At 38.6% G+C, this 20,720-nt stretch overlaps 1 protein-coding gene across 14 annotated transcripts in view; it reads left to right on the top strand.

Annotated features, from left to right (window-relative positions):
- LOC124720011 (basement membrane-specific heparan sulfate proteoglycan core protein) overlaps nt 1-20,720 on the top strand; it is an 801,341-nt gene that overhangs the window by 610,405 nt on the left and 170,216 nt on the right. For all 14 annotated transcript variants that reach the window (XM_047245254.1, XM_047245262.1, XM_047245258.1 and 11 more), the window contains 5 exons: nt 1,251-1,398; nt 5,086-5,252; nt 9,403-9,542; nt 13,367-13,437; nt 19,323-19,463. In XM_047245254.1, coding sequence (XP_047101210.1) covers nt 1,251-1,398; nt 5,086-5,252; nt 9,403-9,542; nt 13,367-13,437; nt 19,323-19,463 — 667 coding nt within the window. The remainder of the gene's footprint in view (nt 1-1,250; nt 1,399-5,085; nt 5,253-9,402; nt 9,543-13,366; nt 13,438-19,322; nt 19,464-20,720) is intronic.

Raw genomic sequence — 20,720 nt, 5'->3', positions numbered from 1 at the left:
ATGTGCTGTGTTTGGTGGAATTCAAATATATACTTTCGTAATATGAAAATATGCAGAGTACATGCTGCTGCACATCAAAGTTCTTTAAAAAAACACGTTTCTTTTTTTTTGGGGGGGGGGGGGGTCGTTTGTTTTTAAAAGTGACAAGAAGTTCTACACTGATGTATTAAACCTTAACCATTCAAAAGGATAATAAGTTCTATGATTCTGAGAAAAAGTATTATGTCACTTAGCATGGAAAAAGTATAATTTCACCCAGGAAAAAGTGTATTTTCCATTGGGACATCTGGGAAAAATCTGGGAATTTTTTTCCTTGTCAAAGTATACACCCTGGTTTGACGAAGTCTGTTTTATACAGTATTATTGTATTATGTCCATATTCAAACATCACCAATACAAATTGAACAATTTTATTTTAATTATTATAAGTAAGTGCAGTGAGGCTCATGATAGTGCAGATTCCATTGTTACTGGCTTTCAGCTGAAACCTTGCGAACACTGGCTCTGCCAAACTCTGCCTTGATATAAAATGCAATATTGTGTTATCATGATCTTGTAAACTTCACATGAAACAGAGACAGAAAACAAATTTGTTTAAATATATTGAAACAAAACCAAAATAAAAATATAATTAAATTGAATTATAAAGCCTGTATTTTTATTCTATCACTGCTGCACAAGCTAAACATACACATTATTATATTGTTGTGTGGAGCACAGAAACGTATAACAGGAAACAGCATTCACATTAGCTTTTGAGGAATAGCGCTTTTTATAGCCAAAGTACACACATTCACAGACACCCAGATGCACAATTCTGCGGTTGGGTGTCTGTCTCTGTGTGTGTGTGTGTGTGTGTGCGTGTGTGAATGGATATGTGTACTTTGGATAGAAAATAGCTGTTGCTCGAAAGCTAGTATGAACACTGTTTTCTGTTATGTGTTTCTGTGCTCCGTGCATCAATCCACTATAGGTAATCGGTTGCTTTACCTTTATTTTATGTGTCGCTTAATCCAGGAATTTCCATTATCGTTACACACCTTATTGGTTTCATATAGTATTAGCCACATCCAGATGTGGAAGTATTACATCGAGTATCACAATGCGATTTTACAGAAAGTAGCAAAACATTGACACATACTGTACAATGACAAGTAGGTGGAGGTGCGATATTTGCCTTCGGTCTCTGTGCACGTTTCTCCACTGACAATGTGAAGATAGTAATAGCTGTGTAAACTATTGTTTTGCAGGACCCAGCACACAGACGGAGGGCTCCTTGGCACGACATTATCCAACATCCACATGGACTCTGCTGCGATCCGCAACACCGGCCAAGGACAGGCAGCTTTCGTGGAGGAGTGCCGCTGCCCACCCGGTTATGCTGGCCTCTCTTGTGAGGTGAGTCTTCCGCATTTCTGTTTGAAGGGCTGGAAATTTGGAAGCTCTAATGTGTTGGCCGTGATTTGGTACAAAATCCAGCCTCTTTTCAATGAAAGTGTCAAACTGAAGCGTGTAATCTATTTGATAATAACTGTTTTGTTCACAGATGTCTCGGTCATGTTTGGTGAGCTAATGACTGTTAAACAGTTCTGATTCAAATTAGTCATCCTGAGAACCAAAAACCAGAACATACAATACTGCATAATTACTTTTAAATATAAACAGTCCTAAAGATACTAAAAAGTGCAAAAGAAATGACAATGATATGCCCAATATCTTATTACAAAAGTAATGTATCAAGCCAACATTTAGCACTCATTAGTCTCACTTTAAAAATAGAACTTTTTTTTTTTTGAGCAATCTTGACTTACATGTAAAAAAAAAAGGACAACTTAAAAACGGAAGTATTGATGTATAAAAAGATGTGAAGTAATCATTTTTCAACATTCTTAAAAATATAATCAACCGCACTTCATAGTATGAAAAGCAACTTAGATAAAAGAGGTCTATTTATTCATCAAAATCAAATGAACATATTTTACTCTTGTAATTAGGGAGCATGTAAGATTGTAAATTGATTCCTTTGCTCTTTTATAATATTGTACGCTCCATAACTACAATGGTGAAATAATGTTTGTTTGATTTTATCAGATGTGGAGACCCCATTTATCTAAATTACTTTCCGTGTACTAAATTATGAGCAATTCTTTTTCCAAAAATTGTAATATCATGATAATCCTATCACTTGTAAACCAAGCCTGGTCATGTGCTTTATGAATATAACTTTACAATTCTGAAATTACAACACACGAACAAGCAAGGCTGTTGATTTGAAGTGACTATCACGAGTGCTTGATCACACCATCATTTGTTAGGTACATAATAAGGTAATGATTATATGTTTATATTTTCTGTTTGTCACAGTTTTAATAATCTATAACTTTATATTTAACATTAATTTCGCAGTTCTGTCTTTTCTTGTTTTCACTCTCAGCTAGTTAGTTTCATGTTCTGTAGATCATTTGAATGATTTTTTTTATTATTATTGAAATGATTTTGAACAAGCCAGTTTATAGGATGTATACGTGATTACTGTTTACTGTCAACATTAATGAACACATCATTTTATTCGTAGTCATGCAGCTACATTTAAAAATGAGGATTTGTTTTACTGGCTACCAGTATTTACCGTATTTACTCGAATCTAAGCTGCACCTGAAAAATGAGACTCGAAATGAAGGAAAAAAAAAATTTCCCGAATCTAAGCTGCACCTGAAATTTGATAGTCGAAATTCAAGGGGAGAGAAAAGTTTTAGGCCGCACCTCCAAATCAAAACAAAGTTGGTCCATTGTAATATGAGACACAATTTAGGTCGAATGAATGACTATACAGCTACAGTAGTTTGGTTCGAGTCGTAAGCTTAGCAGTTAAGCTTTACCAGGTAGCCACTGCTATGCGTCAGGTGCTTCCTTTTTCGCATACTTTGTCTGGTTTGAATTGGTTGCTTATTTTTCTTTGATGTGATAAGTGCCGTTCTCTTTGTTTACGTCACTCTAAGCTGAAAATGCATTACTGTACTGTGTCATGCATTGTTTGTCACATTCTGATAATGAGTGTTTACTGTGGTGTCACTGCCAGACACCACACTTGCTAGGTGGTAGCTTTAAATCGGCCGCGGTCCATTAGTACATGTCGGACCCGCGTGTCGCCACTGTGTGATCGCAGACCGAGCGCCACCACAAGGCAGGTCTCGAGATACGGACTAGCACTCGCCCCAGTTGTATGGACAACGTAGCTAGCGATGCACACTGTCGAAGCCTCGCTCATTTGTAGAGCAGATAGAATAGCCTTCAGCTAAGTCAATGGCTACGACCTAGCAAGGCGCCATTAGTAACATTGCGTGTATCTACAGAGTCTCATTTGTATCGTCAAGAGCGATGTACCACAAGTATGGATTAAAGTTAAGTATTCCAGAAGCTACGTACTTTTCTTTATAGCATTCATTACGTATCCTGTTTCAGACCTCACGCCCATCTGCATGAGCTTAGCGCGTGCCTTTCGGCTACGTGGCGTGGCTGTCTTGCTACGCCACAATATTTACGACCTGTCGCCACTCGCGGCATGGCTTGCTTTTGTGCACGCTACCGCCACTTATAATTAAAAAAAAAAAAAAAAAAAAAAGAGAGAGAGAGAGAGGAATCATTTCATTAGCGAAACAATGGCAAGAGACCTATTTGTTGTTACTTATACTCCTGCTTTCTTTGATAATGATCAACAAGAACCAAATAATAGACAGCGTATGATAGAAGACATTCTGAACGAGAGTTTAGCGAAAATTTTTCTCCGTTTGAAAATCTTTGCAGACGCCTCTTTAGTACATTACATTCTGCACTGAAATTAGTCATCTTAGATTTAAAAATCTAGTCAATTGCCGTGCTTCATTTCTGACTGTATCACTATTAGGCATAATAATACGAATATAAACATGACATGATACGTATATTCTTCCACGTTTGCTGTTGTCTCACTCTAGTTTCGTAGTTTATTGGGCAGACAGGATTTAAATGAGTTAGCAGCAAACACGAAAGAATACATGGCAAGATGTTTATATTCGTAGTATTCTTATGGTGAAGAGAATACTGCATGCGATTCACAATTCATAAAAGTTCCTATAAGGAACCATCTCTTCTCACAGGTAGGAAAAAATTCAGAACGTAGAGTTGGCCATATTGACAAACATCCCAAACAGTTTTGCCAGTTGGATTTTCGTAGTACATTGAAATTCTGATACATTCGATGATGGACAATACGGAATTTGTATTTACTTCATTGGATAATGTATGAAAATGCAGTGGTCGAAACTCGAGGCGGAAAAAAAAAAAAAAACCTCGTCTTCCACCTTTTTTTTTTTTTTTTTTTACTGACGCAGAGGGTTTGGCGCCAGTATGTATCTTTGTGGCTGCAAAGCATGCCTATGTAGTGCTACATATATTCGACGGCAGAAGTTAGTTGTGGCGGCACGTACCAACATTTTTCAGAACGTCCGCTTACTTTGCACTCGATTCTAAGCTGCAGGTGGTTTTTTGGATTACAAAAACCGGAAAAAAAGTGCAGCTTAGATTCGAGTAAATACGGTAAGTAGAAATTCATCAATGGAATAGAGGACTCAGTCATCAATTCACCTAGCATTCTAATAAAGTAATATTAAGCTGGCAATAGGAGATAAGCAGGAGACATTTACTGTGACTGAATAAGCAGCAGCTTGTTTCAGTAGCAGCTTCTGTTCTAACTCAAATTGATATTCTGGTATAGCACTTAGTGATAGAATTCTAATCTGTATAAGTAAACTACGACTGTTTTGTCGTATGTTAATGGCTTATCCCACATTGCTGACAGTCCACCTCCTTCGTGGGATTTATAGAACGTGATGAATGGATGGATGCAGCTATGCAGAGATGAGCAAGCAGGCACAAGGTAGACTAGTGTCGGATCTGCATCACATCAGTCACGGACTGCAGCCTACAACACAGACATTAAGACTAATGAACTGTACAGCTAATGTAGTCCTCTACACTAGATGTTCAAGTGTCGTCCGTGGGACACGACCGTCTAATGACACCGCCACTCGCTTTCTGCCATTCCAGAGGTGCGCCGAAGGCTACGAGCACCGCCCGCAGGGCCCGTGGCTGGGCGTGTGCGTGCCCAGTGCACCGCCTACACCGCAGTCGTGCCGGCCGGGCGAGTACGGAGACCCGCAACGCAACATCCCCTGCCAGCCGTGCCCCTGCCCGCTCACCAGCCCTGGCAACCAGTAAGTATCCCGCAAATCTGTTGCCGGCCACTGTTGTATAGTAAACCGATGTCGCCTGTCTGTTGCTGTCCCTAAAATGTAGCTAATATGTTGTTTGCAATGAGAGACCTAAGTTAACCACAATTCATTTTTTTGCCGGTTGAAACCGAGGTGGCGACTTGCTTTGAAAACCGCAAAATTTGTAGTTCTTGGGAAATTGTAGTTGCTGAAAATGTGAGGGAAATGTCAGAGAGTTCTCAGAACTTTTATATGAAGTTGAACTGTTTTGTTGATCGAAAGAAGTGTGCAGAACCGTTTCGTTACATGTTAACTGAGTCTCAGAAAAAAAACTTTGTAGTTATAAATTAACGGGACCAGATTGTGGATGTACTACAATACTGGGTGAAGGGATAGATGTAGAACATCCACAGTCTTATGCTATCCATTTATAATAATTTTGTTTCAAATTACTCTTGTGTCCTGTGGAAACATTTTGTTGTTGAGTAGTACCAGGAAAGGTGAAGAAGGCCATTGAATTGTTCTGACGTGGCAGTTTAAGAGATTGCGGAAGGTTATTTATTTTATTTACGTGTCTAGTTCCGTAGGACCAAATTGAGGAGAAAATCTCCAAGGTCATGGAACGTGTCAGTACATGAAATTACAACATAAAAGTAATAACAGATAAAAATAAATATTTATGAACCTGTAAAAAGTCAGTCCATAAGTTTAAGTAAACGCAATCAACAATACAACAAGAATCAGCTTAATTTTTCAAGGAACTCCTCAACAGAATAGAAGGAGTGATCCGTGAAGAAACTCTTCAGTTTCGATTTGAAAGCGCGTGAATTACTGCTAAGATTTTGGAATTCGAGTGGTAGCTTATTGAAAATTGATGCAGCAGCATACTGCACACCTTTCTGCACAAGAGTTACGGAAGTCCGATCCAAATGCAGGTTTGATTTCTGCCAAGTATTAACCGAGTGAAAGGTGCTTATTCTTGGAAATAAGCTAATATTGTTAACAAGAAATGACAGTAAGGAATATATATATTGAGAGGCCAATGTCAAAATACCCAGACTCATAAACAGGAATTGACAAGAGGTTCGTGAACTTACACCACTTATTGCCCGAACCACCCACTTCTAAGCCAAAAATATCCTTTTAGAATAGGAAGAGTTACTCCAAAATATAATACCATATGACATAAGCAAATGAAAATAAGCAAAGTAGACTAATTTTTGTGTTGAACAATCACTCACTTCAGATGCCATTCAAATAGTAAAAATAGCAGTATTAAGTCTTTGAACAAGATCCTGCATGTGGGCTTTCATCAACAGTTTACTATCTATCTGAACACTTAGAAATTTGAACTGTTCAATTTCACTAATCGTATGCCCGTTCTGTGAAATTAAAATGTCAGTATTTGATGAATTGTGTGTTACAAACTGTAAACACTGAGTCTTACTGTGATTTAGCATTAGTTTATTTTCTACAAGCCATCAACTTAGGTCATGAACTGCACTGTTTGAAACTGAGCCAGTGTTGCACACAACATCCCTTACTACCAAGCTAGTGTCATCAGCAAACAGAAATATTTTAGAGTTACCCGTAATACTAGAGGGCATATCATTTATATAAATAAGGAACAAGAGTGGTCCCAACACTGATCCCTGGGGCACCCCCATTTGATCGTACCCCACTTAGACCCCACGTCACAGCCATTCTCAACATTGTGAATAATGACCTTTTGCTGTCTGTTGCTAAAGTAAGAAGTGAACCAATTGTGAGCTACTCCCTGTATTCCGCAATGGTCCAACTTCTGTCCAGCAATATTTTGTGATCAACACAATCAAATGCCTTAGTTAAATCAAAAAATATGCCTAGCGTTAGAAACCTTTGTTTAACCCATCCAGTAACTCATAGAGAAAAGAGAATATAGCATTTTCAGTTGTTAAATGACTTCTAAAGTTGAATTGAACATTTGATAGCAAATTGTGTAATATAAAATGATCAATTATCCCTACATACACAGCCTTTTCAATAACTTTTGCAAACACTGATGGCATAGAAATAGGTCAAAAATTATCTACATTACCCCTTTCTCCCTTTTTATAAAGCGGTTTTACTATTGAGTATTTTAATCGTTCAGGAAACCGACCATTCCTAAAGGAAAAATTACAAATATGGCTAAATACAGGTTAACATGTGCAGTACAGTACTTTAATATTCTGCTAGACACTCCATCATAACGATGAGAGTCCTTAGTCTTCAATGATTTGATTATTGACTCAATCTCCCCCTTGTCTGTATCACAGACAAGTATTTCAGACATCAATCTCGGAAAGGCATTTGCCAAGAAAGTTTTATGATTCCCTGTAGTAACTAAATTTTTATTTAATCCACCAGCAATGCTCAGAAAATGATTGTTAAATAATGTACATATATCTGATTTATCAGTAACAGACATATTTTTACTGCGAACTGACTTTATATCATTGACCTCGTTCTGCTGACCAGACACGTTCTTCACAACTGACCATATGGTTTTAATTTTATCCTTTGATTAGCTATTTTATTTGCATACCACATACTATTTGCCTTCCTAATAACATTTTTGAGCACCTTACAATACCGTTTGTAATGGTACTGTCTCGTTTACAGCACTGCCAGCCATTGCGTAGCAGCTGTTACCAAATTCTTTTTGCTGTTGTACATTGCTCACTTTTTTTCTTTTCTCATTTTGAAATGAGTGAAGAGACTAATCTTGGACCAACACATGGATCGAGTATGACTCCTACAACCCCAAAAGTGTCATCGGTTTCTATCGCTTTGTGTCAGTTCTGCTTTGGCAGAAGCACAAAACACGGGTGTAGACCACCAGCTCAGCGTAAGGGAGGCAGGAGTTCTTCTCACACAACACTACTATCCCTCACATGATCTAACTTCTTGTTTGTTTACACTTACGGGTGAACTGGCACATTTAAGTGTCACCACTATACCTCTGGCGTGCTCTCAGATGTCGGGAATTTTCATTATTGTCTACGAGTTCTCAAGCTCCAGGTCTACATCTACATATATATTCCACAAGCCACTGTATGGTGCACGACAGAGGGTACTGTGCACCACTGCTAGTCATTTCCTCTCCTGTTCCTCTCGCAAATAGTGTAGGAAAAATAACTGTCTGTCTGCCTCCGTATGAGCCCAAATTTAAATTATCTCAGCAAAAGAACATCATCTTCCCTCCAGAGATTCCCATTTGAGTTGCCGGAGCATCTCTGTAACACTTGCATTTTCGAATCTACCAGTAACAAATCTTTCAGCCCACCTCTGAGTTGATTCGATGTCTTCTTTTTATCCAACCTGGTATAACGCTTTGCAATATTACAATCCAGACATTTAGGTGACATGATTGCATCAAGCAGAACATTACTAATGCTCTATCTGAACATTAAAGGTTTGTTTTTCGTACTCATCTGCATTAACTTACACGTCTGTGTCTCGTTTTGTGATTGTAATGTCACAGAGTGTAAAATGCACGTGAGAGTTTGTCATGTTTCTATAGTTTCATCATTTGCACTCAAGAAAATGTGGATTTTTTAATTTTAATATTTTTTATCACCACTTTTCTTACACTGTGTTACATGGTCATGTGGTATACTATTCTTTATAAATGTATTGTGAAGTCCACATTGATACATGAACAAGTGGGGCAACTTCATTCACAGGGAGCTGAAGGTCTCGTCCAAACACGATAGCACCTTTCTGTCATTCTGTCACGTCAACTCATCTCTCTGTGCTTACTCCGTACATTCATTTGTCACATACACACCACACCGCTCTGCTGCTATGACATGCACCATTGGTGGAGGGTCATATGACTGCCTGGTGACAGGTGTACTCTTTTTAGGGAGTTACTTATATTTTGTTCATTGCGCTTAATTTAAGAACTGTATTAACATGTTAAGGACTGTTTGGAAAGTAACCTATATTTTTGTGTAACATGTTAACTCCAAAACTGGTTGAGACACACCTGCATTCACTGATAACAGCTGTTGGTCGTGTCTGGTGTGCTCGTAAATTGAATACTTCAGCTTCTCTGCTCTTATTAGCAATTGTAGCCTCTTAGTAGGAGTTGTCTAATTATCCGATTTTGTTTTCTTTTGCTGAGCAGGTTTGGACGCACGTGTTTCTTGGACACCGATGGACAGGTTACCTGTGACTGCCCGCCAGGATATGTCGGACGCCGTTGTGAACGCTGTGATGTGGGATACACTGGGAATCCTCTTATCCCAGGGGACTCTTGCTCTCCAGGTAGGTAACACACCCAAATTGGTCTTTTCTGAGACCGGTTGCTACCAGTTTTTCCATTCTTATGTAAATATTGTGTGTTGATATTATGCATCTGGAACTTATTAAACTGATGTTTTGGTAGTTTTCTCACCTGTCAGCATCCTTTTTCTTTCCAATTGGAATTATTGCATTCTTCTTCAAGTCTGACAGTATTTCATGTTCCACACCAGGTCTGAGAGAGTGTCATCCACTCCAAGTGCCTTGCTTTGGCATAGACCTTCTGTCTAAACACTTCCGAGACAAATTTTATTCCTGGGGTAGAAGCAATGTCAGTGCAGTAACTATGGTGGCATGTTGGACTAACAACTATAAATGGCAGAAGTGCATTTGACCAGTCAGTTGTGAGGAGGCAGTGTTACGTACTGAACATGCGAGCATAGTGTGTCAGTGAAACTTTGTGGCTGATTAAAACTGTGTTCCAGATTGAGATTCGAACTCTGGACTTTTGCCTTTCATGGACAAGTGCTCTACCTATTGGGCTACTCGAGGATGACTCACAATCTGTCGTCACAACTTTACTTCCGCCAGTATCTCATCTCCTACCTTCCAAACTTGGGGAAATTCTGCTGTGAATTCGCAGGACTAACACTCGTGGAAGTAAGGATATTGTGGAGATATGCCTTGGCCAAAGCTTGGGATATGTTTCCAGAATGAATTTTTCACTGTGCAGCGGAATGTGCACTAAAGGCAAAGGTTGCGAGCTCGATTCTTTGCCTAGCACACAGCTTTAATATGCCAGGAAGTGCAGAGTGAAAAATTCATTCTGTAGCATGTCAACGCTGTTGTGTCACAAATTGCAGCATATCTGAATCAAATGTTCAAGACATTCTCCAGAGAAAAGTGCGTGCATGCCCTGACTTCCGAACAAAAACAGCAATGTATGCACGTTTGCTGGGACTGGATAAAACGCAAATCACAGACATTTCTTTTCTGGAGAAAGACTATCACAGGTAAGGAGCCTTCGTGTTATCGATACTATAGTTCAATTCTTTTATCTTGGCGGGTCGCGCATGCCCGCCTAGACGTGGGAGATTGCTGCGTTGCCAGTTGCACACGACGCACACGCCAAGAGAAGCAGCGCCATAGTATAGCATAGTTCGCAAGCTTACGTTTTGGGGGGAGCGCGCAGTTCATGAAGTAAAGCCACCACAGCCGCATGAACCCTTTCGCTGCTACAAAGACGTGCTCCCTGCATTCCACGCTGTGGGCGATTTTGTCACTGCACTGCTCGCCTGTGCAGACACATTGTGTTCCGACTGCTTTGACACTCTTTATCATTCGATTCCACAAAAACTATTTGGCTCAAAAATTAGATTTTTACCTATCTTCTTGACTGATACCTTCCCCCCATAAATGACTTAATTTTGTTTCGACGTTCAACGCAGTTATTATGCAGCATTAAATATAGTAAACCATTGCACGAAATTTTGAAGAGTTTGCAGAGGTAAAGTCCATAGAGTATACTTTCCGGATGGTCGATTTTAGTTGCCACAATGTTGAGAATGAAATGTGGACAAGATACCTATATATTTCATTTAATTTAAGTACCACATAAGTGTCGTATGTAATATTCAGAAATATTCCACCTTTCGCGACTGTAACAAAAGTTTTACTTACACTGGGCACGTTTGGCTTTATTTTAAAGCACTTCAATCAATCAAAAGGAAGTAGACAAAATACATTAAACAAAACTGTGGACTTACAAAAACATTAGGACTTGAATATACCGTCTGTCAGTGAAGTGCTCAGAGCTATGTCAAATATAATTTTGTGTGTGGCACACACAAACAGCATTTATTTGCTAAAACAAACGTTGAATATTGTGCTACCGCAGCACAAAACTACGAAAGGTGACTTGGCAATGGAGGACACAAAATACAGTCCTCTTATGATGCTTCAAAAGAGAGAAACGCATCTGTTCTAAATAAGTCGCTTATTACAGTTGCAGAAGACGGATATATTTCAATACCATTGGTAAAACTGTGACTGTGGAACAAAAACAAGAAATCGAACATGAATACCATTGTGTATGTGCCATACCTTTTCACCTTTCACTTTAAAATAAAGCCAGACGCGCCCTGTGTAAATAAAACTTTTATTACAGTCGCGAAAGACGGAGTATTTCTCAATATTACATACGACACCTATGTGGTACTTAAATTAAATGAGATATTGTTATACAGTAAATATTATATGAAATTTAGGTATCTTGTCCACATTTCATTCTAAACATTGTGGCAACTAAAATCGACCATACGGAAAGTATACGCTATTGACTTTTACCTCTGCAAACTCTTCAAAATTTCGTGCAATGGTTTACTACATTTAATGCTACTCATCAAAACAAAATTAAGTCATTTATGGGGGGAAGGTATCAGTCAAGAAGACGTGTAAAAATCAAATTTTTTGGCCAAATAGTTTTTGTGAAATCGAATGATAAGTGTGTCAAAGTAGTGGGAACACCATGTGTCTGCACAGGCGAGAAGTGCAGTGATGACAAAATCGCGCACAGCGCGGAATGCAGGGAACACGTGTCTGCAGCAGCGAAAAAGTTAATGAAGAGGCAAAGCACTAGAAATTTCATTCAAACGAATAAAAATCGTGAAGTAAGGCACTCCAATATTCTTTTTAAATAAAGAAAATATTAAACATCGCACAAGGTTTGAACTCGTAACCTTTCACTTGACAGCCCAACTGCTTAACCGTTCCGCTACATCGGCTCATCGAACAGTGTAACTCCATAAGGATTCTAAGACCTCATGCAACTACTTATAAACACTGTTGGTATGACTATGAATTACTCACGCTTCGTCGAAGTACAATAGGAAATAAACAATTACCGCTGTTCTTTATTGCGAAAAAGCAGTTTGTGAGATTCAAACAAACACCTTTCCTTGCTATCGCCTGAATTAGGAGTCTTATTGCTTGTTTGGTTTAATTAATTAATAGAATATGAAGCAATTGGTATAAAGAATGCTTTTTCCAAACTTTCTATAAAAGAAAGTCTGCTATCAAGACATTGCTTTTGTTCTATTACTGTATTTATGACTGAACGTTTCTAAAACTGAAGAGACTTGTCCGTGCTCTGCACTGCAGTCGAGATCTGGCAACGTCGTTCTCTGTTCATTGGCTGACTGTGTTTTCTGACGTCAGATGCGCAGAATGAACCTAAACTCGGCCGCCAAGATATATGACGCGCACTTTAGCCTGCCACGAAATGGCAGCATGCGGAAATTCACATGAAGGGTCAACACTTTTATGACAGAAGCAGCATTCGAGCCAGTGTGATGCTTGAGTTGAACAACATCCCAAAGAAGGACTTTCCTGGAAGTTCCATACGATTGTACGAACATTCTCTGTACGCTGTACTTGAGTGGCAGGAGTCTATTTAGGACACCTGAAACATAAAACTCACCATCTTAATTTTTCTCTGCATTTTCATTAATACGGGCTTGAAATTTTTTGGACTGTTGGTATAGATCTTTCAGTGTTCTGTCAAATTATTCTCACAGTATCGAATCTCCCATCTCATCTTTATCTACCTCTTCTTACCTTCCGTGAGATTGTCTTAATTTCCTGTATATTGCCCTTGCATACATTTAGGGAAGGAAACAAAACTTGTGATATAGTGTCTCCTGACTGAGGGAGAATGTGTGAAACTAATGGTAGGTTATCCATCACATAAACTTATTCACCCCCTCCTCCAGTTGGGCAGACTTGTGTGATAGGTACTTATTTAAAATGTGTGTGTTGTGTTGTTGCTAATCACAGCCTTCGATTTCTAGGTGGTCCGTGCGATCCTGCTGGTAGCCTCTCGACTGAAGTGGATCCTGTGACTGGGCAGTGTCGTTGCAAGGTGAGTTGAGATCCGGAAAATGACAGAATAAAGAGAAACTCCTGCCACACTTGGCTATAGAGAGCCAGCGGCCATGCTCTGCAGTGAAAATTTAGTTTTTTATGCTGGAGTTAAAAGCCACAAAACAAGTATAACTTAATACTATGAGGATTTTATTACTAATTAATTACTAAAAATTGCACATAGCCTGGATTAATACCTGTTTTTGGCTGGTATCAGCACTGCAAAAAATTAACTTCATATAAAAACACAGATTCCAAACTGTAGTACCTCTTTGCTTTTCTGTAATACGAATGTAAAGTGGAAATTTAATGTATTGTTTACTTTTCTCCCATGCTCTCCTTGCTGCAATAATGTGGTAAGTGCAGAAAAAGTACTCAAGTATGTGGATGTAGATTTTTCTCAGCATGTAGAATTGGATTTCCATTCCATAAACTATGTTCATATTATCCTGTACTTCAATAATTTGCAGTACAACATATATGAATTCATTGGAATCATGAGAATTACCTGTTTAGTCACCCCGTAGCAAATACAAACTAAAAATAAAATAAAAAGAAATATCAATTACTGAACTGACATAAGTGTAAAACCTAAATTTATCTGTACTTTGCTATCAGTGCAGGTAACATCAAGAGCTTATATGTAGGGACAGGAAAGTTTCACGAAAATGATAATGTGAAATTGATAGTTGTTAATGAACTAACACAAATTTGGTAATTTTTACAAAATACTGAGAAATGGTCAACTTTTATAATATATTTTGGTATTTGTCATTTTCCTTTACCGGAAATGTTATGAATCTGAGAATGTCAGTACACCAGTAACTAATAGTTATTGATTGTTGAAATTGTATTTTGACTTCTTATTTCTTCAGGCGTGAGGCTCATGTACGAGGTCTGCTCAAAAAATTCTGGAACTTGGTCCACAAAATTTTTCTACGCTTACCTTATATTTATTGTGCACGATCTCTTTCTAAATACGCTCCGCTACAATTGATACACTGCTCCCAATGCCGTTTCCACTTCTGGAAGCAGTCTTGGTACACCTCTTGCTGGATCATGTGAAGCGCTGTTTGCAGATTTTCTTTTACTTCGTCTATTGTAGCAAATCTTTGTCCTTTCAGTTGGGTTTTCAACTTTGGGAATAAAAAGAAGTCTGCAGGGTCCAGGTCTGGAGAGCAAGGACAACGAAGCAGCACAGTGATTTCGGTTTTTGAGCAAGAGCCACGCACCAACAGAGATGAATGTGAGGATGTGTTATCATGATGCAAGAGCTGTGAATTGTCTCGCCACATGTCCTCCTCACATTTTCTCACAGGTGTCACAACACATCCCGATAGTATCATCGATTAACAGTGTATCCTTGTGGCACAAATTCACGATGAACTTTCAGAGTCAAAGCAAAGTATTAGCACGGCTTTGACATTTGACCTGATGAGCTTTCTTGGTCTCGGAGCACCCTTCCCGACCCATTGTGAAGATTGAACCGTGGTCTCAACATCATAACCGTAGACCCACATCTCATCACCAGTTATGATTTTCTTAAGGAACATCTCGTTCTCATTTGCACCGTCAGGAAGCTCTCTACAGATTGCGAGGTGAAGGTCTTTTTGGTCTTGACTCGTGAGCTGTGAGACGAACTTGGCGCCAACGCAGTGCATTCTAAGATTCTGTGTCAAGATTTCATAATATGATCCAGCTGAAATGTTACATTCTTCTGCAATCTTTTGGACAGTGAGTCTTCAACTGACAAGCACAATTTAGTTGATGTTCCTGACACGAGCATCGTCGGTAGAGGTCGAAGGACATCCTGAACGAGGGTCACGTTTTAGCTTCCATCTGGCCATTTTTAAACAGTGTGAACCATTCGTAATACCAAAAAAGGCTTAAGCACTCATCATTTGGTGTGTCTGTGTAAAGATTGTTTTGAGTTCCAACAAAATTTAATGCAGATAGATTGCTCATCTAACTCTGCCATCTCAAAATTCGCAAACTCTGCGACACAGCGTTCTACTCTATATAGCACTGAACAGTAAGTAAGAAACATCACCAATGAAACTTCTGGCAGTTACACATTAAACCAGGCATCTACAGTAATGCCAACCACATTTCTCTGCAACACACCCGTAGCGCGAAATTGCATTTGTTCTGAAATATTTTGAGCAGACCTCATATAATCTTAAAATTGCAGTTCATTTGCAGCATAACTATGATGTGATATCAGAAGTAATGTGTAAATTAGCAAAGACCAAAATTGGTGAAAAATAGCACTTAAATTGGGAAGTAACCGCCAAAATTGTAAAACAAATAACCCTGGATTGAAAAAATAAACTAACACTGAACGTACCTAATAAATGAAGTTGAATTTAGCAAAAAACAACACCAAATAAAGTGATTTTTTGCTGCTCCTACTAAGTATATGGTTTTATTGAAGTCTCTTTGCATTGGAAAACTCATGGGACTGATTTTATTGCATGAATTAATGAATTCATTTCATTGTAGCCATAGGAAACTTAATGATTTGAAAATAATATGCTACCTTCTTAGAAAACACTTCAGTTCTGCACTTTTACTGACTTTGAAAATGGAAATGGCAGAAAGTTCATTTATCATGCAGCTGGTTTCAGAGAGCATTATCTGGCATCTGTTGCACAAATATCCTAAAACACAAAGAAATACAGATAAAATTTTATCTGCCTGGTAAGCGAGTTGTACAAGCAGTATTCACACATTATACGTAGCAGCATGTGTTTACATCCGAACAACAATAACGTCACTCACGTTAGTACTTCCAGTGGAGATCTGGGTGTGAAAGATAATACATTTGTGACAGAGAAAGCACACATACAACTGTATGAGACAAACTACTGAACAGCACTAATTATGTGCAGAGTGTCATAAAGAGTCTGATTGGCTGATATCTACCATTTGATTTAGCATTCTGTTGCCATAACTATCTACCATTTTTACTCACCCTAAAACTGCCCCTATACCCGATGTGGATGTTGGACCTGTGTCCCTGATGATATCGCATATCTCGCTGCAGTCTCTCATGGGAGTGGCAGTGTTGATGATGATTAACCTGTTGCTGAGCCCTGTGACCCTGTTGGTGCCATTAAAGAGGGGTTTATCTGTTATTACACCTTCTTTATTGCTTCTGTTGGCTATTTTCTCACATTTCGCTGGGAAAGGATGGGCTTGTAGATTTAGGCAGATGATTAGTTTTGTCAATACAGATTTAACATTCTGCTTAACGTAGTTAATTAACATGCGTACATTTTTTCTAAACTTCTTCCAATAAAACAAAATAAATTAAAAATCCTTACTTAAAGAGAACAGAATCTACGTAGCATTGTGGAGTTTGTCTTAATAGCTTTGATCTGCACAGATTATGTAATAATGGCCAGTTTATGATTCCGAGTGCACAAACTTTAGGTGGTTTGGCACTTGCTCCATGTGGTAGAGAGCCCCAAGCACTATTAAGTGTATCAACTTTATAATAACTGAATTACAAACCATAGTTAAAATTTGACATTACATTGTTGGCATCAGTGGTAAAAGTATGAATGTTAGTGTCACTGCAAACTGCCCACAAACAGCAGTGAAAGCATGAAGTGAATACAGTGAAATCTACATCTGCATGCAGATGTAGGTACCTGTAATAAGATACTGTGACTTCTACAGGATACGTAAATACAGAACTCTTGCAGCATGTACGTGAAGAAAGGACTACACAGAATTGCGCTTGAGTCGGTTTGAAAAATAAAAGAAGTTGCAGCTTGGCCATCTAACATCTTCCAGGGACAAATAAAATTTGATTTTCAATATTTTATAAGAGGAGCTCTGTTATTTCACAATCGGAGGTCTGTTCAGAAAATTCAAGAACTTTGTCCACAATTTTTTTCTTCGCTTACCTTTTACCTATTGTGCATGGTCTCCTTTGAAATATCTCCACACTGCTCCCAACATCTTTTCCACTTCCGGAAGTTGTCTCGGTAGACCTCTTGCTGGATCACATGAAGCACTGTCTTCTTTGATCTCGTCTATTGTTGAAAATCATCTTTTCAATGGAGATTTCAACTTTTTAAATAAAAACTAAGTCCACAGGAGACAGGTGTGGAGCTTAAAGAGGATGAGGCAGCTCAGTGTTTTAGTTTTTTGTGCAGTAGTCACACTGTGCGGGTGCATTATCGTGGTGCAAGAGCCACAAATTGTCTCGCCTGTTTCCTTCTCACATATTCGTGTAAGTGTTACAGCACATCCTGATAGTACCATTGATTAACAGTTTGTCCCTGTGGCATGAATTCGTGATGAATTTATACTTCAAAGTCAGAAAACTATCAGCATGGCTTTGACATTTGACCTGACCTTAGAAGCTTTTCTTTGGTCTTGGGAGAACTTTTTCCGACCCATTGCAAAGATTTAAACTCGGTCTCAACATGGTAATTGTAGTCCCACATTTCATCATCAGTTACTATTCTCTTAAGAAACGTCTCGTTCTCATTTGCACTACCCAAAAACTCTTCACAGATTGCGAGGCGAAGCTCTTTCTGTTCTTGGCTCGTGACCTGTGAGATAAACTTGGTGGCAACACAATGCATTCGGAGATACTGTGTCAGGATTTCGTGACATGATCCAACTGACATGTTACATTCTTCTGCAATCTCTCGGACAAGCAGTCTTCAGTTGCCAAGCACAATTTCACTGATGTTCCTGACATGAGAATCGTTGGTAGACGTCGTAGGGTGTCTAGAACGAGGGTCGCCTTTAACTTTGGTTCAGCCATTTTTAAACGGTGTGAACCATTCATAAAACTGATTATGGCTTAAGTACTCATCACTGTAGCCTTCCTACATCATTTGGTGTGTCTCGATAAAGGTTTTCTTGAGTTTCATTCAAAATTTAGTGCAGACACGTTGCTCCTCTATCCCTACCATCTCAAAATTTGCAAACTGTGCGACACAACATTCTGCTCTATACGGCACTGAACAGTAACTGATAGGCGTACAACAATGGAACTTCTGACAGTTACATATTAAACCCAGGTGTGTGCAGGGATGCATGTCGGTCCACATACCATTTTCACAAAATTACGAATATTTCGGAATTTTTTGAACAGACCTCCTTATTACTGACTGAATTTAAAAATTTAAAATTCTGTCATCATGTATTCATTTAGAGATATAATATTACATTAAAGAATTAACACAGTAAGTCAAGTTATAATGTTACAAACAGTGTAAATGTGTTGAGATAGCATAACACTTAGTGCGTCAATAACCCAGACAACTTTCAGCCAGTATTTAAGAATGAGAGCACTTGGCAACTTCTAGCAAACTTTGCATATAATGTCAAACCTTTAAGAAACTTTTTCTCACTGATAACAGCCCCCACCCGCCACACACACACACACACACACACACACACACACACACCCACCACCGCGACCACACAAAATAATAAGAGAAAGGAAAAAAGTTAATCTGGCATGGTGTTTTGATTTATTACTTCTTTACTATTAATTCCCTACACAACGCAGTTTGCAGTGTCTTCCATATGTACCACTAAATATACCTGCAAAATTATATTGTATGACATATAGTCAAAGAGACATGCAGACATGCTGTTACGAACATTGAAATGTGTGAAAAACTAGCTTAATGCGTTAATTCATTTGTAATGTAATTAGGTGTGGGAAGGTAAGTTCAATTCTTTAAAGAGTCGGGATGGAGGTTACTCGTTATGTATTAAAATGATAGCCACAGTGCAGTTTTTATAGATGAGTAGTAATTTTCCACATCCTAATTAGATGTAGTGTACATAGTTATAAGTAAATTAGAGGCTAGCACGTACACAGCACCCATGTTGCTCTCCTGATGCCAGGAACTGACAACGGGGACCCTGTGCAACCAATGCAAGCCCAACTCTTTCCACCTGGCGTCGCAGAACCCGGAGGGCTGCATCAGCTGCTTCTGCATGGGCATCACCGACTCTTGCACCAGCTCCTCCTGGTACCGCAATCAGGTAAAGCACTGCTCGCTCTCGTACCTGGCCGTTAACGGGAACGGGGGACTTTGAATCCCTGCTGAGCCTGTCTAAAACTTTCTTATTCTTATCTAACAGTGAAACCTAACCTTTACATATAAATTGTGTTCCAGTAACACTGAATGTCTTTCCGCGCTTCTTACAAAACTTTAGAACAGAAGCATTAGAACTATTTTTAATTCGTATGTTTTCTCAGTGCAGCCCAATAGTAATTGTCATAGTTTATTGTTATGCAGCAGTTTCAGTGCCACAGATCTTTCTCAGGTGCTGCTGCTATTTAAAAGGGTGATTATGAATTATTACAAGGTTTCAACACTTGTTACTTTTCTTTAACTTTAATTCACAATATTCTCAGTACCTTTTTTATATTCAGATCCTCTGTCTCTCTACCAACTCCATACAGATGCTTGCTACTATGGTAGTTTAGTCATCTGTCCAGCCATTCACATGGTGTCCCATAAATTGCAAGGTTTCTCTTCAAAGTAGTATGGGTGCCTATTGCGCCATTCATTAATCTATTGGCTTTGAACTCCTAGGAAACTCAATGAAAGACCACCTCTCTGGAACTATTTCACAGTAATATTACTCTCTCTCGCTCCCTCTCTCTCTCTCTCTCTCTCTCTCTCTTTTTCCATAAAAATATTAGCCCCCTTATAGCTTTGAAGTACTTTGCTCATTTGATTTTTTCATAAATATACAATTCAAAATTAAGAAGAGGGTTGATTATTTTCTCTTGTAGAACAGACACATCAGTCTCAACAACCAAGAGCAAAAAACTGTTAAGTGTCAAATGTAGATGACTTATTAGCAAATAATGCATTAATACAAAACATTTTAATCACATTGATTGACTTATGCTGTGTAACAGGATCAACTATAGTTTTTCAACACATATTTTTACCTAGATCCTTGAGATAAATATTACTCTGCCAATAGTTTACCTTTGTTTATAGTTGGGTAAGGTACAGTTATTCTCCAGCGGTTGCTTTTATTTAGACTCGTAGCTGGCTTAAGTGATAATACTGGTCTTCCATTCATGTTAGCCTTGTACTAACAATACTAATTTTGTAATAAATTAAATAATTATACTTGTGATGATGCTTTTCAATAGCACTGTCAAAATATTTTTACAGATAATTGCCATGATCTCACCGAGGATGAAGGTAATTTTTAGCTCTTTCCCCAGCAAACTACTTCGCATTATGATACTTTTTCAAGCATTGACTTTCTCTGTGT

This window comes from Schistocerca piceifrons, chromosome 11, assembly GCF_021461385.2.
Source record: "Schistocerca piceifrons isolate TAMUIC-IGC-003096 chromosome 11, iqSchPice1.1, whole genome shotgun sequence".
Lineage (NCBI taxonomy): Eukaryota > Metazoa > Arthropoda > Insecta > Orthoptera > Acrididae > Schistocerca > Schistocerca piceifrons.
This window is presented reverse-complemented; position numbering and strand designations above follow the sequence as displayed.